We start from the raw sequence: 17,417 nt of genomic DNA, 5'->3' as shown, positions 1-17,417 counted from the left end.
GAGCGGTTGGATTGAATTGACTTAACTTTTCATTTGAAGAGATGTATTTAGCCCTCTCTTATTCTTTAATGAGGTGGAGAAGGAGGTTTGGGGGGGGGGGGGGGCATTGTGTTAACATAAGTAGGCTAATCATACGTCCTTTGTAAGGTTGAATTTTGGAGGCGTGTGCTTGCCGCAGTGGGAGAGCGCAGAGGAAGGGAGGGCAATCTCGTCCGGACACTAATAAGACCCAATGGCTGGTGCAAGGTGGCCAGGAGCGCTGGGACGCGACAGAAGACGGTGGATGAAGGAGAGAAGGAGGGGAAGAAAACAACACAACTCATTTTCATGGATGAACAGAGAGGATGAGAGCGTCCACAGCAGGAGCGTGCGTGTAGGAACTGCGGGGAGGCAGGGAGGGAGCAATTCGCTCTTCGGGCGTGCGCCACTTTGTGTGTCTGGCGAGGGGAAGTGCGTGGAGAGAGAGAGAGGCGGTAAGTGAGCAGAGACCCAGAGAGAACACCTGTGCGCAGACAGGTTCCGGAGGAGGACGCGTGGAGAGATGATCTGAAGTGCGCAGGACTTCTGAGTAAAGCTGCTGGAACTTTGGACAGAAACCTGGGAGACCTGTTGTGTCCCCTTATTGATGCCAAACTTTAGATTACAGCCAATCAGATCAGCTTGTGGTCATCAGACCTGTCAACTGAGTTTGCCTTTCTGCTGTTGAGCTCTATCTATTCTGATCAATGGGTGAAAACTGTCCAAAGAAGTTCTAACAAATACCAAAGTTTAGTAAGCTTTTGTGATTTAAAAATATATCACCAATTCCTCCATGATCTGGAATGGACCGAGCTCTGATCCTCATTCGCATGCAATCGCACACCTGGACCTGGGCTGTCACTGTAGGCACTGTGAGCCACTGACCCCTGGGAGCCCCAACCCTTCCCTCCCAATGAAGCAGTCCTGGTGGGCCCGCCTGGCACGGCCCGGCCTGCTCGCCGCCTGGACCTGTATATGGCTGGTGCAGGGATGTGGACCTGGTCCCGGGTACGGCGTACGCTCCAGGCCCAGGAAGCTCACGGCCATGCACTACAAGCAGTTCTTCCCCAACTTCTCAGAGAACAACCTCGGGGCCAGCGGGAGAGCAGAGGGCAAGATCACACGCAACTCTGAGCGCTTCAATGAACTCGTTTGCAACTACAATCCAGACATTGTCTTCAAGGATGAGGAGAACACCAACGCCGACCGCTTCATGACCAAGGTGAGACGGGTGTGTTGTTGTCAAGTTTATTATCTCAGTTATCTCAGATTTGAAGGATTGAGTTGAAAGGGATGATTTGCTGGATCACCCGTTTCCATAAACCACAGTGATACCTGGGGATTGTTGTGTTGTACGATCAGTGCACAGACTCTTAATGTAAAAAAAACGAATCCAATAACCTTATTCCCTGTTCGCTGTACTCTTCACTGCCTGCCCTGTCCAGGCTCTTAACACACAAACAAATGTTCAACACAGAGTGTGTATGTTTTAACCAAATTTCCCCTCCCTTTTTCTTGAGATAAGAAGATCAGGATGTAATTCAACACTGCCCCTTAAGAGGCCGAGCTCTCCCCCAGGAACACTTCCTTTTAATCTTTAACCAAAGTCTTTGTTATTGGAAATAAAACTATTCCTAAGGCAGGTTCTCAGTGTGCCTGCCGGGAAAAATGACCCAGGCATGGCACCTGCACTTGAGTCCCTGATTGTTTACCCGGGATAGGAACCTGAATTTAAAGATCATGCATAGAAAAGACAATTGGTGGCTGAGGGGTTTTAAGAACTGGTCAGGGAGATGAAGGACTTTTTGGACAAAACATTTTGAATGTCACCGGGGTCACTCTGATTCGGATGCTGCGGCTTTCTGTGATTGTTTAGGATTATAAAATCTGTGTTCTTTCCTTTTTCCGAGTGATTTCTTTGTGATGTAAATCTGCGGTTGTATGTGTGTGCCCTTCTGATGCCCAGCCTGAGTGTGTGTACGTGTGCATGTGCCCTTTTTTTCGCCCAGATGTGAAAGACGCTCTTTGTGCGTCACTTGAAGACTCGCAGGGGTCGCCTATACAAAATTCCCGCTTGCTGAAGTAATGGCACCGTTGGAAAGGCGACTATTGTGATTCTGACAATGAAACGCCTCTCTTCAATGGCATTGCGAGAAAAATGTTCCCAGTTTGTTTTCTGTCTCTCTCGCTTTCTCACTCTCGGTGTCACATTCCCAAGTTCATGCCCATACATTCTTCCCCTCTGGCCTCTGTCTTTAGTCCCAACCTCAACTCTCTCTCTAAACTGCTTTCTTCTCACCCTACTTCCCCTCTCTCCATCTCTCCATCTCTCACCACTTTCTCTCAAAACCCTTGTTTTCTAACTCCGCTGCAAGATAAGCTTTACTTAATCGATCACAGGCCACGTCACAAGTCACAAGCGAATTCACGTCCAGGAGACACTGATGAGTGTATAACTATGGATGCTGACTTTGTCATTTCTCGGCTTGCTATTGTGTGACAATGCTGACACAGTGTGTAATATTACGGCCCACGGGGGGGGGGGGGGGGGGTGTTAAGAGTCATTGTGCGCATTTCTCTCTCATCAAAGGTCTCAGGGGTGAAGACGAGAAACTCATGCCTGGAACAATCTGGAGAGTCAGAGAATGGCCTTGATTATTCTGTCACCCTGTCGAAAAAAGGCAGAGGAATGTGGCCAACAGGCTACAGTAGCTTTGTTCTGGTTTGAGCAAGGTTGAGATGGACTTAGGCAGAGCGGAGGAGGAACTGTGTGATAATGCCAGAGACGCTGCGGAAGTACCGGCATCATTTGTTTTTTGAGCTGTTTTAAAGTCCGTCTGCTAGCTGAGGTGTGGAGGAGAGTCAAATTCTGTACACACCTCTGGACCTATAGGTGCCATTCCCCCTGTTAAGAAATGATTACCAGTGTCTGTCACATCGACTTGAGTTTGGCGGGGTCAGGCCTTCACGGTACATTGTACATGTGCCGACCAAATCAATAAAATTATCTTCCAACAACCACAACCACAACCACACATACCATACATTTAAAAGGCAAACCAATGGACGACTTTAAACAGATTCAAATACACATTTATCTAAATTATTGTACTTTCCCTACATATAAAGGGTGAAAGTCCAGTATTGAATCTGATTATTTCTCTTTTCAAATACCTTGTTGAATCTTGGTTCCCGTTTTTATAAAAACTTTTTATTCAAGAAGTAAAAGTTCTAACATTTTCCTGATATACTGTATATTTAGTATTTGGTCTAACTGCTATTAACAAAATAACTAGTAACACATTTTTACCAAGTTGAAAAAGGTTATTGGATCCCAACTCTACGAATATGTAGTTTTCTTTAGGATAATTCTTGCACTCGACTCTCACCAGATAATTGAGTCTGTGTATAAATCATATATGAGTGTATAAATTGTATACATATATATAAACATGTATAGCATAAACCTTTTTGATGAAGATCCCTTCAAATAGATTGCAAGCTGTGGCCACGTTCACTAGGAGGAATATTTCCTTTGTATCGTCAGAGCTCTCTGGTAAACAAATAGCTGTATGTAATTGAGACATCTTTGCTAACTTACCTCAAATATATTCTTTGTACATTTACTGCACTGTCTTGTTAATCATCCAATTTATGAGGTGAATCTGTTCCCAAGTTAAACCCTTCCCTCTTTTTCATTCTGTTCCAGCGATGCAAGGACTGTTTGAACAGGTTGGCTATTGCAGTGATGAACCAGTGGCCAGGGGTACACTTGCGTGTGACAGAGGCCTGGGATGAAGACGGCCACCATCCTCTTGGCTCTCTGCACTACGAGGGCCGGGCTGTGGACATAACCACTGATGACAGAGAGACAGAGAAGTACGGTCTCCTCGCCCAGCTGGCTGTGGAGGCTGGCTTCGACTGGGTCCACTACGAGTCCAAATATCACATCCACTGCTCAGTAAAAGCTGGTAAGTTTTTAAGAGAGAGCACTTTCACACTGAGATCTTGCTGTTAACTGTGTCAAATGTCATCGCATCACTAAATGGTGCGTCAGGACATTTAAGAAAAGGAAAAAGGAACACAATTTGCATTAATCGTGTATTTTTCTGCTGATCTTCCTTCAGATCACTCCGTCGCAGTGGAAAAGGGGGGCTGTTTCCCAGGCTGGGCCCGGGTGACTGTTGCTGGAGGGGGACAGAAGAGCCTGTCATCACTGGCTCCTGGGGACAGAGTCATGGCCCTGTCTGGGACAGGCCAGGTCGTGTTCAGCCCAGTCATCTTGTTTCTGCATCGCGACCAAGAAAGCTGTTCCACTTTCCTGTCTCTGGAGACGGAAGACGGCCACAGACTGGCCCTCACCGCACATCACTTGGTCTTTTTAGCTCACCACTGCAGACTGGACAGCAGCGAGTTCCAGGCCCGGTTTGCTAACAGGGCCAAAACAGGAGACTGTGTTCTGGTCCATACAGCAGAGGGTCGTGTGCGTCCTTCTCGAATCATCTCAGTTTCAGTAGAGGAGAGTATGGGAGTGTATGCGCCCCTGACAGAAGCGGGAACATTCTTCGTTGATGGAGTTCTTGCATCCAACTACGCGCTGTTTGAACACCACAGACTGGCACACTGGGCGTTTGGTCCTCTGCGCCTCCTCCTCTCATTCAACCTGCTTCTATGGGGGGAGACGACCAAAGAACAGCAGACCACCCAGAGTGAAGCAGCTTTCACTAAAGCTCCATTTCATACTAGCACTTTTCCCGCGAAGGACAAAGCATGTGTTTATGTGAATAAAGATATTGTAAACAAACAAGACAATCTGAGTGAACCTCTGGGGATGGAAGAGAAGCATCTTTCTGATAGACAGACATCACACGTGCACTGGTATGGCCGGTTACTGTACAGTTTTGGATGGATCTTTTTAGAGTCCCTCTCATTTCATCCTTAAACACCTACAAGTTCAGACTTTATACAAGTCGTACAGAAGCCTTGATACATTTACACTAACACTTCCTGTTCTGTTCTTCAATAAATTCAAAGCTTTGGAATGGCTTGCTTGTTGTTTTACTATTTATATCATCTTTAACATTGAGATGTATATATCTATATATCTATATTTATATGAAAATGGTGATATCAAAAGGATCATAGCATATTTGTATATCAAGTTATTTCCTTTCATGATTTCAGTTACATATGTAAAATATACATATATAACTATTATAATGGGATTGGAACAAGTTTTCCATCAATGATAGAATCTTTATTTTTGTACTTTCTGAATCATAATATATAAATGTTTCATTTTATTATAATAATTCCACTACATGCACTGTATGCCCTCACATGTTTTCTTGTCATAAAACGAATTAAAAATGTCATTTTATTGAACAACACTCTGTTTTTTCTTCAGATCTGGAAAGAATTTGGTTTGTAAAGATGATTCAACTTTTTATTGTTGAGGGGAAATCCTTGTAGTTGATTATTATTTGTGTGTTGTGCATGAACGAACACAAAAGAACACGCTCATTGAATGCGTCCACTTTTATGAGAAGGATGAACTGAACGCAACTCAATGACAAATAATGAATTTGAACGGTGAACACGTTCATATTGTAGCGTCCTCGTGTATAGACAACAGAAAACCTCTCTTTATGTGAACACGACACACTTCTTGTTCGTAACTCCAACACTCCTATCCATAGATGGTCTAGAACTGTCACGTGCCCCACTCCCACCTGTTCACTGACCCTCGGGACATTTCAATACTTTCTCCTCAGGAGAGACGCTGTCTAAATCGAATGCTTTCACCATGTCGTTGCTCAGTGCCCGTAAAATGTCCGCGATTTAGCCTAACCGAAGCCAACTAACTCGACTTCGCACTACGGTACCCATCACTCATGGCACACATATGCAGACCAATCAAGAAACGTATTCTAAGTGTTTTCTTCTCTGGCCAGTGTCTCGGCTCCGAACCACACAACTTGGTAGAAGGAAGCTTCATGGATCAGAGATCTGTTGAGCCGTATAGTGGATGAATCTCGAACCCCCCCCACTGGGCTATTCTCTAACAATAGGTTTCATCCAGTATCTAAAAGCCAAAATATAAAAGTAACTTTTAAGTAAGGCTGTCAAATATATATAGTAAAGTAGAAAATATATCTCTCTGAAGTGTTTATCAAAAGCAGCATAAAATGACACCAACACACACACACGATAATTTGTCCATCCACTTAATGTGCTTAGTTCATCGTTAAAGCCATCAGTTGAGATGGCCTAGTTGGTAAAGCATTCGCCCCTAGAACAAGTATTCGAATCCCACTCCTTCCAGTTTTCAAGCTGTCAATATTTTAAACTCTTAATATTCACAGGACTTCTCCTATTAATTGCAAAATATCTTACACTATGTTAATTTAAATTAAATAAATATAAAAACAGGGACAAATTTAATAAAAAAAAAAATGGGTTAGGGTTGCGCGCGCAATTCCTGCGCAATGGGCTTCTGCGCAGAATGTGCGCAAAATGAAGTGGCCTGCGACTGCAACCGTGGAAGGCCACGCAGCTGCATCGACGGATCCGTTTTGGTTTATGCTTCCTAAACGTGTTGCGCGTGTTGCAACGCAATTCACCGCCAGAACACTAGGTGGAGTAACTTTTTTTTTCGAAAACAAAACACACAAAGAAGAGACGTCTTCTTCTTCGTCGAATGTTTATTTACATCGCCACTCCGGCTACTCATAGCCTATTTCTGGCGGACAAATCGGCCAGTCAGTGACGGGTTACACAAGTGGTCATACTTTCGGATCTCTTCTGCCAAGTGCTCTTCTATTTGGTCCATATTCGTTCTTCTAAATCTTCCGTGATTTCCGCGTATTGTGGGGCATGAAACCGGAAACTAGACTCCGGGCGGGATGTAGTAAGCAGACCAATCACAAGCCTTGCGGGCTGTGTGAGGCTCGCGTCGTTTTGTCGTGTAGTTAGAAAAATTGGCGGACGCACGCAAGCCGCCAGAGGGCTCGAAAGGGGCGTGTTGCGTGTCTTGCGTGCATGCGTGCGTGCGTGCAACCCGACTATAATTTGCAGAGACGCAGACTCAGCAACTACATCCGAGATCCGATGCACCTTACTTTCCACCTTAAAACTATGAAATGAACTGAACTATGAACTAGTTCAGAATTTAAATGGTGAACTATGAACGTGAACTATTCATGTTTACTCGTATGAACTGAACTTTGAACTTGTTCATGAGAAGTGTGAACTTGCACAACACTGATTATTTGTGTGAACGGTGTTCACTGCCTCTGGAAACTCAGGCTAAGGGGCCGAGCGGTTAATAAAAAGCCCGGACATACTTAATATTCAGCACACTGTGCCACCACCTTCACTTTACCACAGCCACAGACTTAATCGACAACCGAATGCATTGATCATGTTTCTTTGACCCTCGCAGGAAACAGTTTAATTATATACAGATCAATTAGGGTCACAACTACTATGTGGTGTATAGTATCTACAGGTTTTTGATTTATTACAGCCCAATATATGCTCCATACCTGTACAAGTTATACTACCAATTTTGACATGTAATTTATCTTTTTCTAAATTGGATGAGTGAGGGTCTAACTACAGTACATTAAATTCTCAACATGTTATATTATCATCATTTCTTAAGGAAATCACACTTCACAAGACCAAATGGGATTCATCAGGCACTTGTACAAGTTTATTTTAATTCTATTTTATGTGCAACAACGTATTCATATTCATACAATATTCATAATAATGTGCAGGGCTGTAGGCTAAGTCCTAAGGTTGTACACCCCCTTGTGGAGGAATTTATAATTCCTGTGAATTTCTCTATAATTTCCTTCATTTCTCCAAAATTACTGCTTTAAATAACAAAGTCCAATTTAAATAACGTTGATTATTTATTTATTATACTTGTTGTTTTTCTGAACCGTCTGTCTACAATGAGTCCTTATCAATTTTTCATTTATTAAGGACATTTTACAACACAGACAATGCTTCACATATATAAATGCAGCCCTCCACACAGTATTAGGAATTGCATATTGCACACTCTCTTCTCCCAGTTTATATTCTGTTGTTGTAAACATCTGTGGAGGTATTCTGAGGGATTATCCTTGAGATGCAAGAGGCAGATGGGAAAGCACCCGCTCTACTCACTGGCCAATGGGAGAGGCCCGGCGTCCTAATACCACCCTCTATTTACATCCACTGGCCAATCAGTCACCGTCCTCCAAACAGTTTCAGCCCCCCAAAATCTAATCCAATCTAGCTAAAGCTGAATGGGGAGTGAACTAATCCTGCCAGGGGGAGCAGTAATAACCTGTTTTCAAAATTAAAACCTGCAAACACCCCACGTTCAAGCCCAGGAGAACTAACACGAACATAGAACAATTCCCTGAATGTAATTTAATTTACCTCACGTACCACATCAGAGGAATTGGGTTCATGTTTTCTGTATGGGAGACTTTAGAGCTCGTCAAACCATGTGACTGAAACAATTTGAAGATCTTTCTTTATCATTTAAACACTTACACAACCATTTTAAAATCGAGTGAACGACTGTCAAAAACTACAACAAATATAAACCTTGCGTTTTCTTGAAATATTACTAAATATTTAAAGGGCCCTGCTGAGTCCAAAGTCATAGGTTATAATTGTGTCTAAAAAGCATGAGTTTCACATCTGGTTCTAGTGGAAACATCTGGGCAGTACTTTATTCAGTTTGTGCAAACAGCTCATGATAATTACTAAAATATTCTAGGACATCCTCTCACCACAACGAGTTAAAGCCTTAAGCTAGATTCTCAGGCTTCGTAACATCATGATCAAAACATTCACAACTTGGAAAATGTCCTTGCGTAGTCGCATTGGCCTTTAAAACTTCACCCTGTTGATCAGAATTTTGGGAACATTTTCCTTTTCCCTGAGGTTGTTCACAGACGCCTCTGCATTACCACAGACATTTCAGAGTGCAGGGTCAACTGTCGAAACCCCCCCCCCCCCCCTCCCAGCAACAGATGCCACCGCCTGAAGAGCGCACACTACAGTATGTTACAGATGAGCTGCCACACATTCTGGTAAAATCAGGAGCAACACCTTCCCATGTGAGTTAATTAGCAGATGCTCTTCATTATAGTTACTTATCAGCTTTGAGTTATAGCCTCAGTAAGCGGCTTGTAAGAAGAATACAGGTATACAGAAGCTGATGTGGATTAAAGCTGTGACCCTCATAATGTCTCATAATGGGAAAAACTGTTAACCAACTTAATTTACTGTGAGTTCACAGGATGATACCATTGACAGCCGAGCTGAACTGCATGACCTTCCTCAGGCCTCTGGTTCCCAGTGTGGCTCATGAGACGATGACAAGGGGAGGCCGGTGTCTTCATTTAAGAACAACTATAAACGCATATAAGTCTGTTTACAAGTGCTGATATTGCAACTCCATAATCTACAGGACAGACAAAAAACATTGCCCCAGCCAAATTATTTTGGGCTATACCAAACTTACAAACATTGCTTTTCAGAAATGACTTATTGCCGTTGATATTGTTTTGTTGTAAATATGATTGTGTGTTTGTTCAGCTGGCTGTCCAACAAATTGCCTTTCAGGGACAATACATCTACCACATTCTACAACTGTTTTGTTTGGATTACTTTATAGGAAATTAATATTACAGTATGTCGCTCTGTAGCAGCCCCCTTTTATAACTAACAATTCAGGACTTGAGCAGCTTTGTTGCACCAATCCTTCATGGGTCATCCATTCCTTTCTGCTTTTCTCACAGTGATACGGCGCCCAACATAAATCTCCCCCCCCCCCCCCCCCCCCCCCCCCACAGCTTCTGTGTTGTGTTCACCCCCAGTTATCATCGGGATTGCTCCTCAACCTTAGCTGAGGTTTCACATTTGAACTCCCATAACATGAGGGAATAATTAACAATTTAAAAAATACTCGTAAGGTCATCCAGTCGATATCCACTAATGAACTGTCAGGGCTATGAAGTGGAGCGATGGGGATCTGCTGCACGGCTGCGCACGTTTTTCCACACAGCATTATTTATGGGCTATGATTTTGATTATTCATCTCCGTGTCGTTATGTGGGGGAAATATCTGGGGAAACAAGGCAGTGACGAGGGAGCCACAGATAAACGATCAGAACACGTCGAGAGGTTTACTACACTTTGCTTGTTTGGATCGTTATGAGTGAAACTGAAAAGGTCGTTTTCAGATCCAGATAAATAAACCGAGGTGGGATAGGAAGTTAAAATCACGATTAACTCAACAAAGTGAATCTGCATCACTAAATTAGAATCTGATCGATCTCAACCCCGTCGCCTCTGATCCCATCAGACATATTTATCAAACCGCCTTCACCCGGAGGCATTGGCTGCTTTGCTCTTACAATCATAACAATCTAATGAAAAATGGCTTCCCCTAGATCCGACAATCTATTGACCCAATATCGAATATCCACCTTAATCCAGCGGCCCGCGCTCGGCACATTAAACTCCCCCACCGTGTGCCCACGAAACCCCTCACTCATCGTTATTCATCTTCGAACCGGAGCTGTCAACACACATTACCAGAAACAAGCGCGGAAACACTTCCATCACTCGTTCGAGTGCATGAATTAAATTTGACGTAGTTCTTATTAGCTATCAATGCTAACGGCAGCTAGCTGCTCGGCGGAACCAGTGTGTGAACATATACAGCGAAGTGTAGAGACGCCAGTGACCCACACACGGGTCTCGCTGGAAAGTTCAGCTGCACCTTTAAGTAAACCTGGGTCCGCCGTCGACTGAAAGTCACAGAAAAGACACATTTACTGACGTGCGAACACAATGTGGGCCTGTAGCTTAGTTTCAACTATCAGCAGCTTCAAAGACCTCGCGAACGAGATTCCAGAACATATGCTAGCTGCTAATGTTAGCTTATTAAATCTTTGATGCTACATCCACGAGCAAGGAGCAGTGCAGGCAGTGTTTGGGCTCACTGCCTGGGGCTGGGGAACCATTGTCGGGACTGGCTGAAGGCTCGTCTCTTTGCTTAGCAGCTCTCCCGGCAGTGCACGGCCAATCGAAACAAAGCTCGAGCTGCTGGTTAGCAAGCTAACCGTAGCATTATCCCTTTAGCCGACGAGCTAGCTAGCATCACCGCACAGCCTGCCTTCCGCCGACGTGCACTTCCCCCACTCTCCCTCCAGCCGGCTAGCCGCAGCGTTAGTCCGGTACATAAAATGAAGCGACCATCAGCATTCGGGGAAGCTGTGTGGCTGTTTGGATTTTGCTGATGTATGAGGAGACGATATTGTTTTTGTGAGGTGAGCTGTTTTATTCATGTCCTCTTCGAACTTCTCGCAACAGACATACCGAAAGACACACCAACCCTGACCTTAGACCGGGTAACGTTAGCCCTGCTATCGGAATCGTTTAGCTGCTAGCTGCGACCAGATGGGGTCGTCTACTTTCTGGAGGACTAGCGACGTTACCTGGATGCTACCTTCAGGTTGATATATGCAATGCGTTGGCCGTGTTCACGGTTTGAAAAGCAAAGTATCCGGTTGATGTTGGTAGAAGTGTTCGCTCGTGTGCACGAGGTTGGATGCATTTCTCGCAGTTTTACCTTCTCTAGACACTTTGATGCTACGTCACCGACGGGAGACGTTAGCTTTTCCGTATCAGTGCATTGCCGGTAACATGGCCATGGCTATTCTCTGGACAGAACCAACCCTTTGAAGTCGGTGTTTACATTGAGAAAGAGTGCTTAGCGCTGCAATTATTCACTTATAAGAACCACCGTCGCTTTCGCCGAGCCGCTGCAGACAATGTGCAACTGCTGTGGTTTTCAATAACAACACGTTAGCCGCGAAAGTTAATTTGTAAACGTAAACACTTTTAACGTTAACTTAGCTAGCCGGGCTGGTGAGACATTAACTCAGCCATCATGGCATCAGTTCGCTCTGCACAAAACCAACTTCATCTGCAGAGACAAAGCCTAATTATCCACATCATTGTGCCTCACAACACCAGTTAGTTTGTGTATCGTTTCATTTGACGTTGGTTTGTTGTATCGAGGAGAAAGTGCGTCTCCAGCTCTGCTGCCACCGGACACGTTTGTGACGGCGATGTAACGTTAACGTTTCATGGCGAAATTCATTCCGTCGGTCTCGTTTGCTTTACCAGCTTCTGGTGCCATCTGCTCAACGTGGTTTAACGTAGCGTTGCAGGTTGTGTTTCGTAGTTTTGCCTGTGAGGTTTAAGCACCAACGACAGACATGCAAAGCAGTTAACGATTTGGGCCCAGACGCATATACACACATACACGTTTTGTCTTTTAATTGCTGGCAGCCTGGTGTTTATTCGTCATTGACTCTATTCGGATGCATCAAAGCACGAGCGCCATCGCACATCGCCCTGTTTCAAACAACACTGCTGAGAATGAAAAGGAAATATTTCGAAATGAAGCAGGATTTGATGGCACAATTTATTATTGTGTAACCCATGAAACACAGTGACAATCTGCTCGAGCTATATCTCAAAGCCACTGTTTCCTTTTATTGTCGTGTGGGCCCTTTTTTACACTGGGACACACGGCATCGTACATGTCTAAAGGTTCAGATTTACGATCATATGAACAAATGCCGATGAGCGTTTCTATAGAAAGAGTCAAATACACTTTGGGAGATCTGAGCCGATTGGCGCCTTGTAAAGAATCGCTTGTTCTTGGTATTTCAACTCCATTAATCTGATGGGACTTTCCGCTATTGTCGATGTGTTTTAAATAACAGTGAGCCGGTCCAGTCCTGCGTTGTTTGCTTTACAGTATTTATTATGGCGTGAATGTCATAGCGGAACTATGAAGAGAGCGACCTAGGTTCTGCACGAAAGCTGTCCGCTGCAACAGGAAGTTCTACATACGGAAGTTGTGTTTTCTTTGTGTATCCCGTATTACGGTTGTTTTATTTAGAAAAACACCGTCTCAGTTTCAGCACTTTGTGCTTTTTCGCGTCGCAGCTTTTCAGTTTTGGATTATGCGTCGCCAGGTAAATAATAACTTGTATCGGCCGAGCGGGTTCCGATCGACCTATCTACTGTAACGCTGGTGTAATTTCCATGAGTTTTCGAGGGAAGCTCGATGGCATTAGAGCTAACGTCAGTCTAATCAACACAAGAAATTCTGCAGAACTGAGGACACGACATTTATTTAAGTGGTTGCTTTGTTGGTTATACGTGTTTTTATGTAAAAAACAAAACAAAACTCTAATGGGTAAGAAGGAAAGCGAGTGTATTTGCATTTTAGTGGCTCCTGATGATTACATTTTGTTATGTTGCTGGTTAATGAGCCATTCCATGTTTGAGTAAGTGGGCACCTGCATAAAGTGTATATGGAAATATTCTTACGTGAGTAAATGTCAATTCCACAGATCAAGTAATTTCTGTAATTTCATTATCATACCTATTCTCTGGAATCATTGTGCATTGATAACAGACACAGGTAGTTGCACAGTCAAGGTTAATTATGTCTCTACATTTCAGATCTCTGTCAAGGAGGTCAAAATCGGTACAGGGGATGGACGAGCAGAAATCAAACTGCGAAGAAAATGACTCTGAACCAACAGGTATAATTTATTTTGTACTTATTCTTAATGTCCCACGTCATCCATTGTGGATGTACACTATTCTTCATGAAGTTGAATAATATCACAATGTGCAATTGCTCTGCAAGAAAAATCTAATGCAATTAAGTCTAATCCATTTATTCTTACTCTTCATTTTCTAGCTGATGACAGTGCCCCTGCAAAGCAGCCTGTCTCCTCTGAGGAGCAGTCTGAAGACCTCCCTGGTGCTGAGGACGTGCCAGCCGTTACAGCAGCTTCTTCCAGCACGCCAGCGTAAGTTCTTCATTCAGATCTGACGTGTGTTTTTCATACTGTATTGGTCTTAATGCCAACATAGCTTACATTGGAGAAGCAAAAAATGAATCCTCACTCGTGTCATAAATCTTTTTGTAACAGAGAGAGCGTTCGAGCCTGTTCGCTTTGTAACTGTGTGGAGCGGAGCCTGCATGGACAGCAGGAACTGAGACATTTTGGGCCATCCTCAGAGCGGCCGACCCTCAAGCCATCCGGTTTTCCACTGCCTCAACCTGGGAATGATGACCTGTCTTCCATTGGATTTTCCAATTCCCCCTGTCTGGCGGCACTCTTTGAAGATTCAGGTTGAACTCAAAATATTACATTATTATATTTAGTCAGTGAACCATACATTGTTATTTTTTTTCTTCAAATTAATGATGTGTTCCATGTATAAGAAATATAATTTTCAAATGTATCATTTAATTGGATTTGGGTATGTAAATTACTGACGTCAAGCTTTATGATTAAACAGGGGGGTGTTGGGTTCATCAATGGTGTGCAGTGTGGTCGGAGGGAGTCAAGCGGTTGGAGAATGAGGAGCTGGAGAATGTGGATAAGGCCGTTATCTCAGGGACACAACAGGTACGTGTGCTATCCTTAGACTGTGGTTAGAATTAGATGTACCAGGTGAGAATTCAGAGATTAACAGGGTTTCCTTGACAAAATCTTAATTGTTACCAATATATGTTTTTTTTTTTTTTCAGCTTTGCGAATACTGCAAAAGGCTGGGTGCAACGATTCGATGCCATGCTGAGGGCTGCTCACGGTTCTACCACTTCCCCTGCTCAGCAGCCAGTGGATCCTTCCAGTCCATGAAGCAGTTGGTTCTCCTCTGTCCAGAACACATAGACAAAGCTGAGGAGTTGGGTAAGAAAACCAAATATAAGATGTTACTTGGTGGATGCTCAAGGCCAATGTATGCTTCTCCGTTTTGACGGACACGGACAGATAGGACCGCCTTCTCCAACGTGGAACGCCCTCTCCGGGCCTCTCCGCAGCTCCTCGGAGAGCTTTTCGTGCAGCTCTCATTTTTCGAACTACACGTCGAAATGGCGGAGAGCCCACGGATAGCCCTTGGCTGTGATTGGTCCGCTAACGCCAGCATTTCGGAATGGAAACTTCCTGTTTCATTCCCTACATCACAATAAACCTAAATCACAACTAAGACTCTATGATTACTGTGACAAGTGTGTTAAGCCAGCGGCGTTGTCCGGCTGACGGTGGCTGGTTAGAGCACACACTGCATGTGTGTACGGTCACATACGGTTATAACGAACTTTCATAACGGGACTAGCGGGCTAGCCACCATGCTAACTGCGGTGGGAACAGCGCAAAAACCCGCTGACTTTAATCCCACGGCTGTGTTTCTCAAACACCGTCAGGTTAGAAGCAAACACTTGGTAGTAGTTAGTATCGGGTGTCCCTGCTGACTGTGTGTGGAAGCTGGGGGGAAGCTAGCTGCCTCCGTGTAGCTTCAAGCTGTTGCTGCTGTTGAATTAGCAACGCAGTTTAGAAACAAGACCGGGGAACCGCTGCGTTAAGACACGATAACATAAGCATTATGACCCGCTGGGTGTCACTTTATTCAGCAAAAACTGTCGCGTCATCAACAGCCTTTTTCTGTTAGCTGCCATCGTTCACTGTGTGTGAGGAGCCGGGAGGACGTAAATAAACCAGCGTGGACTTCTTCTATATACCTCATGAGGTAGGCTTCTCTAAGCTCGACTTACGTTGCGCCATCTACTGTTCTGGCGGTGAATTGTTTTCACAACAAAAAGGCTCGTAGAACTATAAATCACAAAGGGTCCGTCCAATCCATCCGTCAGTCCGCAACGGACTCGGAGAAGCATACTGAGGCCTTCACAATTGTACATTTGAAGTACGAAGCTGTAATGCTTTCCTCAGACTTCTCGTTAAACAACCTGTGTCTTTTTATACTGTGCTTATCAACTGTGGACTGTCTTCAGTCTTTGAACACATGGTCTTCCTTCTTATTCCCTTCTTGACAGATGATGAAAAAGACCCCTTTACATTTTTTATGTTGCAGCTTAATTCAAATTACCCCCCCCCCCCTCAATCTCAGGTTGATTTTGAACTTAATGTGTGTTTCTTACAGCAGGTGAAGAGTCTTGGTGTGCCGTGTGCGATTCAGCGGGTGAGCTCACAGACTTGCTCTTCTGTACGGGTTGTGGTCTACATTATCATGCAGCTTGTCTTGAGATTGGTGCCACGCCCATCCAGCGGGCAGGATGGCAATGCCCAGAGTGTAAAGTGTGCCAGACATGCAGGTAAGTCAAGCCCCCAAGCACATGATACTTAACAATTTATTTGAGCTTTATTTCCATTTCAAAACGTAACGTCTTGATTCTTCATTTTATTAGACAACCTGGAGAAGACTCCAAAATGTTGGTATGTGATGCCTGTGATAAGGGCTATCACACCTTCTGTCTCCAGCCAGCCATGGATTCTCTTCCCACTGACCCATGGAAATGCAGAGTAAGTCACATTTATCATTCACCTCTGTGCAAAGAAATGCCCCTAACATGATATTTGAAAGAGACTAATTGTGTGTCCTTATCTAATTTTTGGTTTATGTTTTATCCCAATTATCTGTGTTTTATCAGAGATGTCGTGTATGCACGGAGTGTGGTGTCCGTGGACAGGTGCTGCCAGGTTTGGCACAGTGGTTTGATAACTACACTGTGTGTGAGGGCTGCCAGCGGCACCGTATCTCTATCTGTGGAGTGTGCAGCAAGGCTGCCAGCCCATCTGTTGCTCTGCAGGGCTGCAGCATGTGCCACAGGTTAGCTCAATTCATTAGATATAGCTATTGGCTGTATGTGTCGCTTATACAGTTTTTCATTATTTAATCTTGATAATCTTTGTCTCAGGTGGGTACACAGTGAGTGTGCTGCACCGGGGGAGCTTCCAGAAGCCAAGTGCATTTGCCTGCTTTGCAAGGTGGACCATCAGCAGTCTATCACTCAACCACACACAACAGAGATCCAAACCAGAGAAGCATCTGAGGAGACTGAAGGACGCGTGGATTCGGTTGAGATGAACATTCAAACTGATGCAGACGTGGTGACAGAAGAGCAGAAAGGCTTAGTAGAGGTTACACCAGGACAGATGGGCAAATCAGAGATGGGTCAGGGAGAAGCAACGACTGACACAGAGACGCCCATGGACTTGGGTAAGACAAAACATACAAAATATGTTGAGTGAGTTTGGTTCTGTGAGCTGACGAATAAAAGAATCAATATTTGAGATGTGTCTGCCTAACTACGTTTTGTTCTAGGGGAGGAGGCTGCAGTCTCCCAGACAACAGATGTTGTGGAGAGAACCATGGAGGAGGAGTTGGTACCAACAGAAGAAACAACCCCTGAGGTGCCCGCTGCTCCACTTGAAACTGCAGGTAAACTCATAGATGGATTATAGCCGATTTGTACGATGATA

General features: G+C 44.3%; 2 protein-coding genes across 5 annotated transcripts in view; both read left to right on the top strand.

Annotated features, from left to right (window-relative positions):
- Window positions 1-213: 213 nt before the first annotated feature.
- dhh (desert hedgehog signaling molecule) lies at window positions 214-5,402 on the top strand. Its single transcript, XM_062392768.1, has 3 exons — window positions 214-1,240; window positions 3,728-3,989; window positions 4,146-5,402. The coding sequence occupies exons 1-3, from the start codon at window positions 812-814 to the stop codon at window positions 4,958-4,960; spliced, it is 1,506 nt and encodes a 501-aa protein (XP_062248752.1). The 5' UTR covers window positions 214-811; the 3' UTR covers window positions 4,961-5,402.
- Window positions 5,403-10,990: 5,588 nt separating this feature from the next.
- Window positions 10,991-17,417, top strand: part of kmt2d (lysine (K)-specific methyltransferase 2D) — a 29,286-nt gene continuing 22,859 nt past the window's right edge. For 2 of the 4 annotated variants that reach the window (XM_062392641.1, XM_062392639.1), the window contains exons 1-11: window positions 10,991-11,366; window positions 13,582-13,664; window positions 13,826-13,937; window positions 14,061-14,263; window positions 14,434-14,543; window positions 14,666-14,828; window positions 16,078-16,249; window positions 16,343-16,457; window positions 16,586-16,764; window positions 16,853-17,154; window positions 17,260-17,376. In XM_062392641.1, coding sequence (XP_062248625.1) covers window positions 13,616-13,664; window positions 13,826-13,937; window positions 14,061-14,263; window positions 14,434-14,543; window positions 14,666-14,828; window positions 16,078-16,249; window positions 16,343-16,457; window positions 16,586-16,764; window positions 16,853-17,154; window positions 17,260-17,376 — 1,522 coding nt within the window. In that variant the 5' untranslated portion in view covers window positions 10,991-11,366; window positions 13,582-13,615. Of the gene's footprint in view, window positions 11,367-13,007; window positions 13,089-13,581; window positions 13,665-13,825; window positions 13,938-14,060; window positions 14,264-14,433; window positions 14,544-14,665; window positions 14,829-16,077; window positions 16,250-16,342; window positions 16,458-16,585; window positions 16,765-16,852; window positions 17,155-17,259; window positions 17,377-17,417 lie in introns of those variants that run through there. The other 2 variants (XM_062392642.1, XM_062392640.1) reach the window with 2 other exon arrangements.

Source organism: Platichthys flesus, chromosome 7 (assembly GCF_949316205.1).
Source record: "Platichthys flesus chromosome 7, fPlaFle2.1, whole genome shotgun sequence".
NCBI classification, from domain to species: Eukaryota; Metazoa; Chordata; class Actinopteri; order Pleuronectiformes; family Pleuronectidae; genus Platichthys; species Platichthys flesus.
This window is presented reverse-complemented; position numbering and strand designations above follow the sequence as displayed.

Bases quoted from the DNA above. Each gene is read 5' to 3' on its own strand.
- dhh (XM_062392768.1), top strand. From the start codon at position 812: ATGATCTGGAATGGACCGAGCTCTGATCCTCATTCGCATGCAATCGCA. The intron at 1,241-3,727 runs GTGAGACGGGTG...ATTCTGTTCCAG, and splicing joins CCGACCGCTTCATGACCAAG to CGATGCAAGGACTGTTTGAA. The intron at 3,990-4,145 runs GTAAGTTTTTAA...ATCTTCCTTCAG, and splicing joins CCACTGCTCAGTAAAAGCTG to ATCACTCCGTCGCAGTGGAA.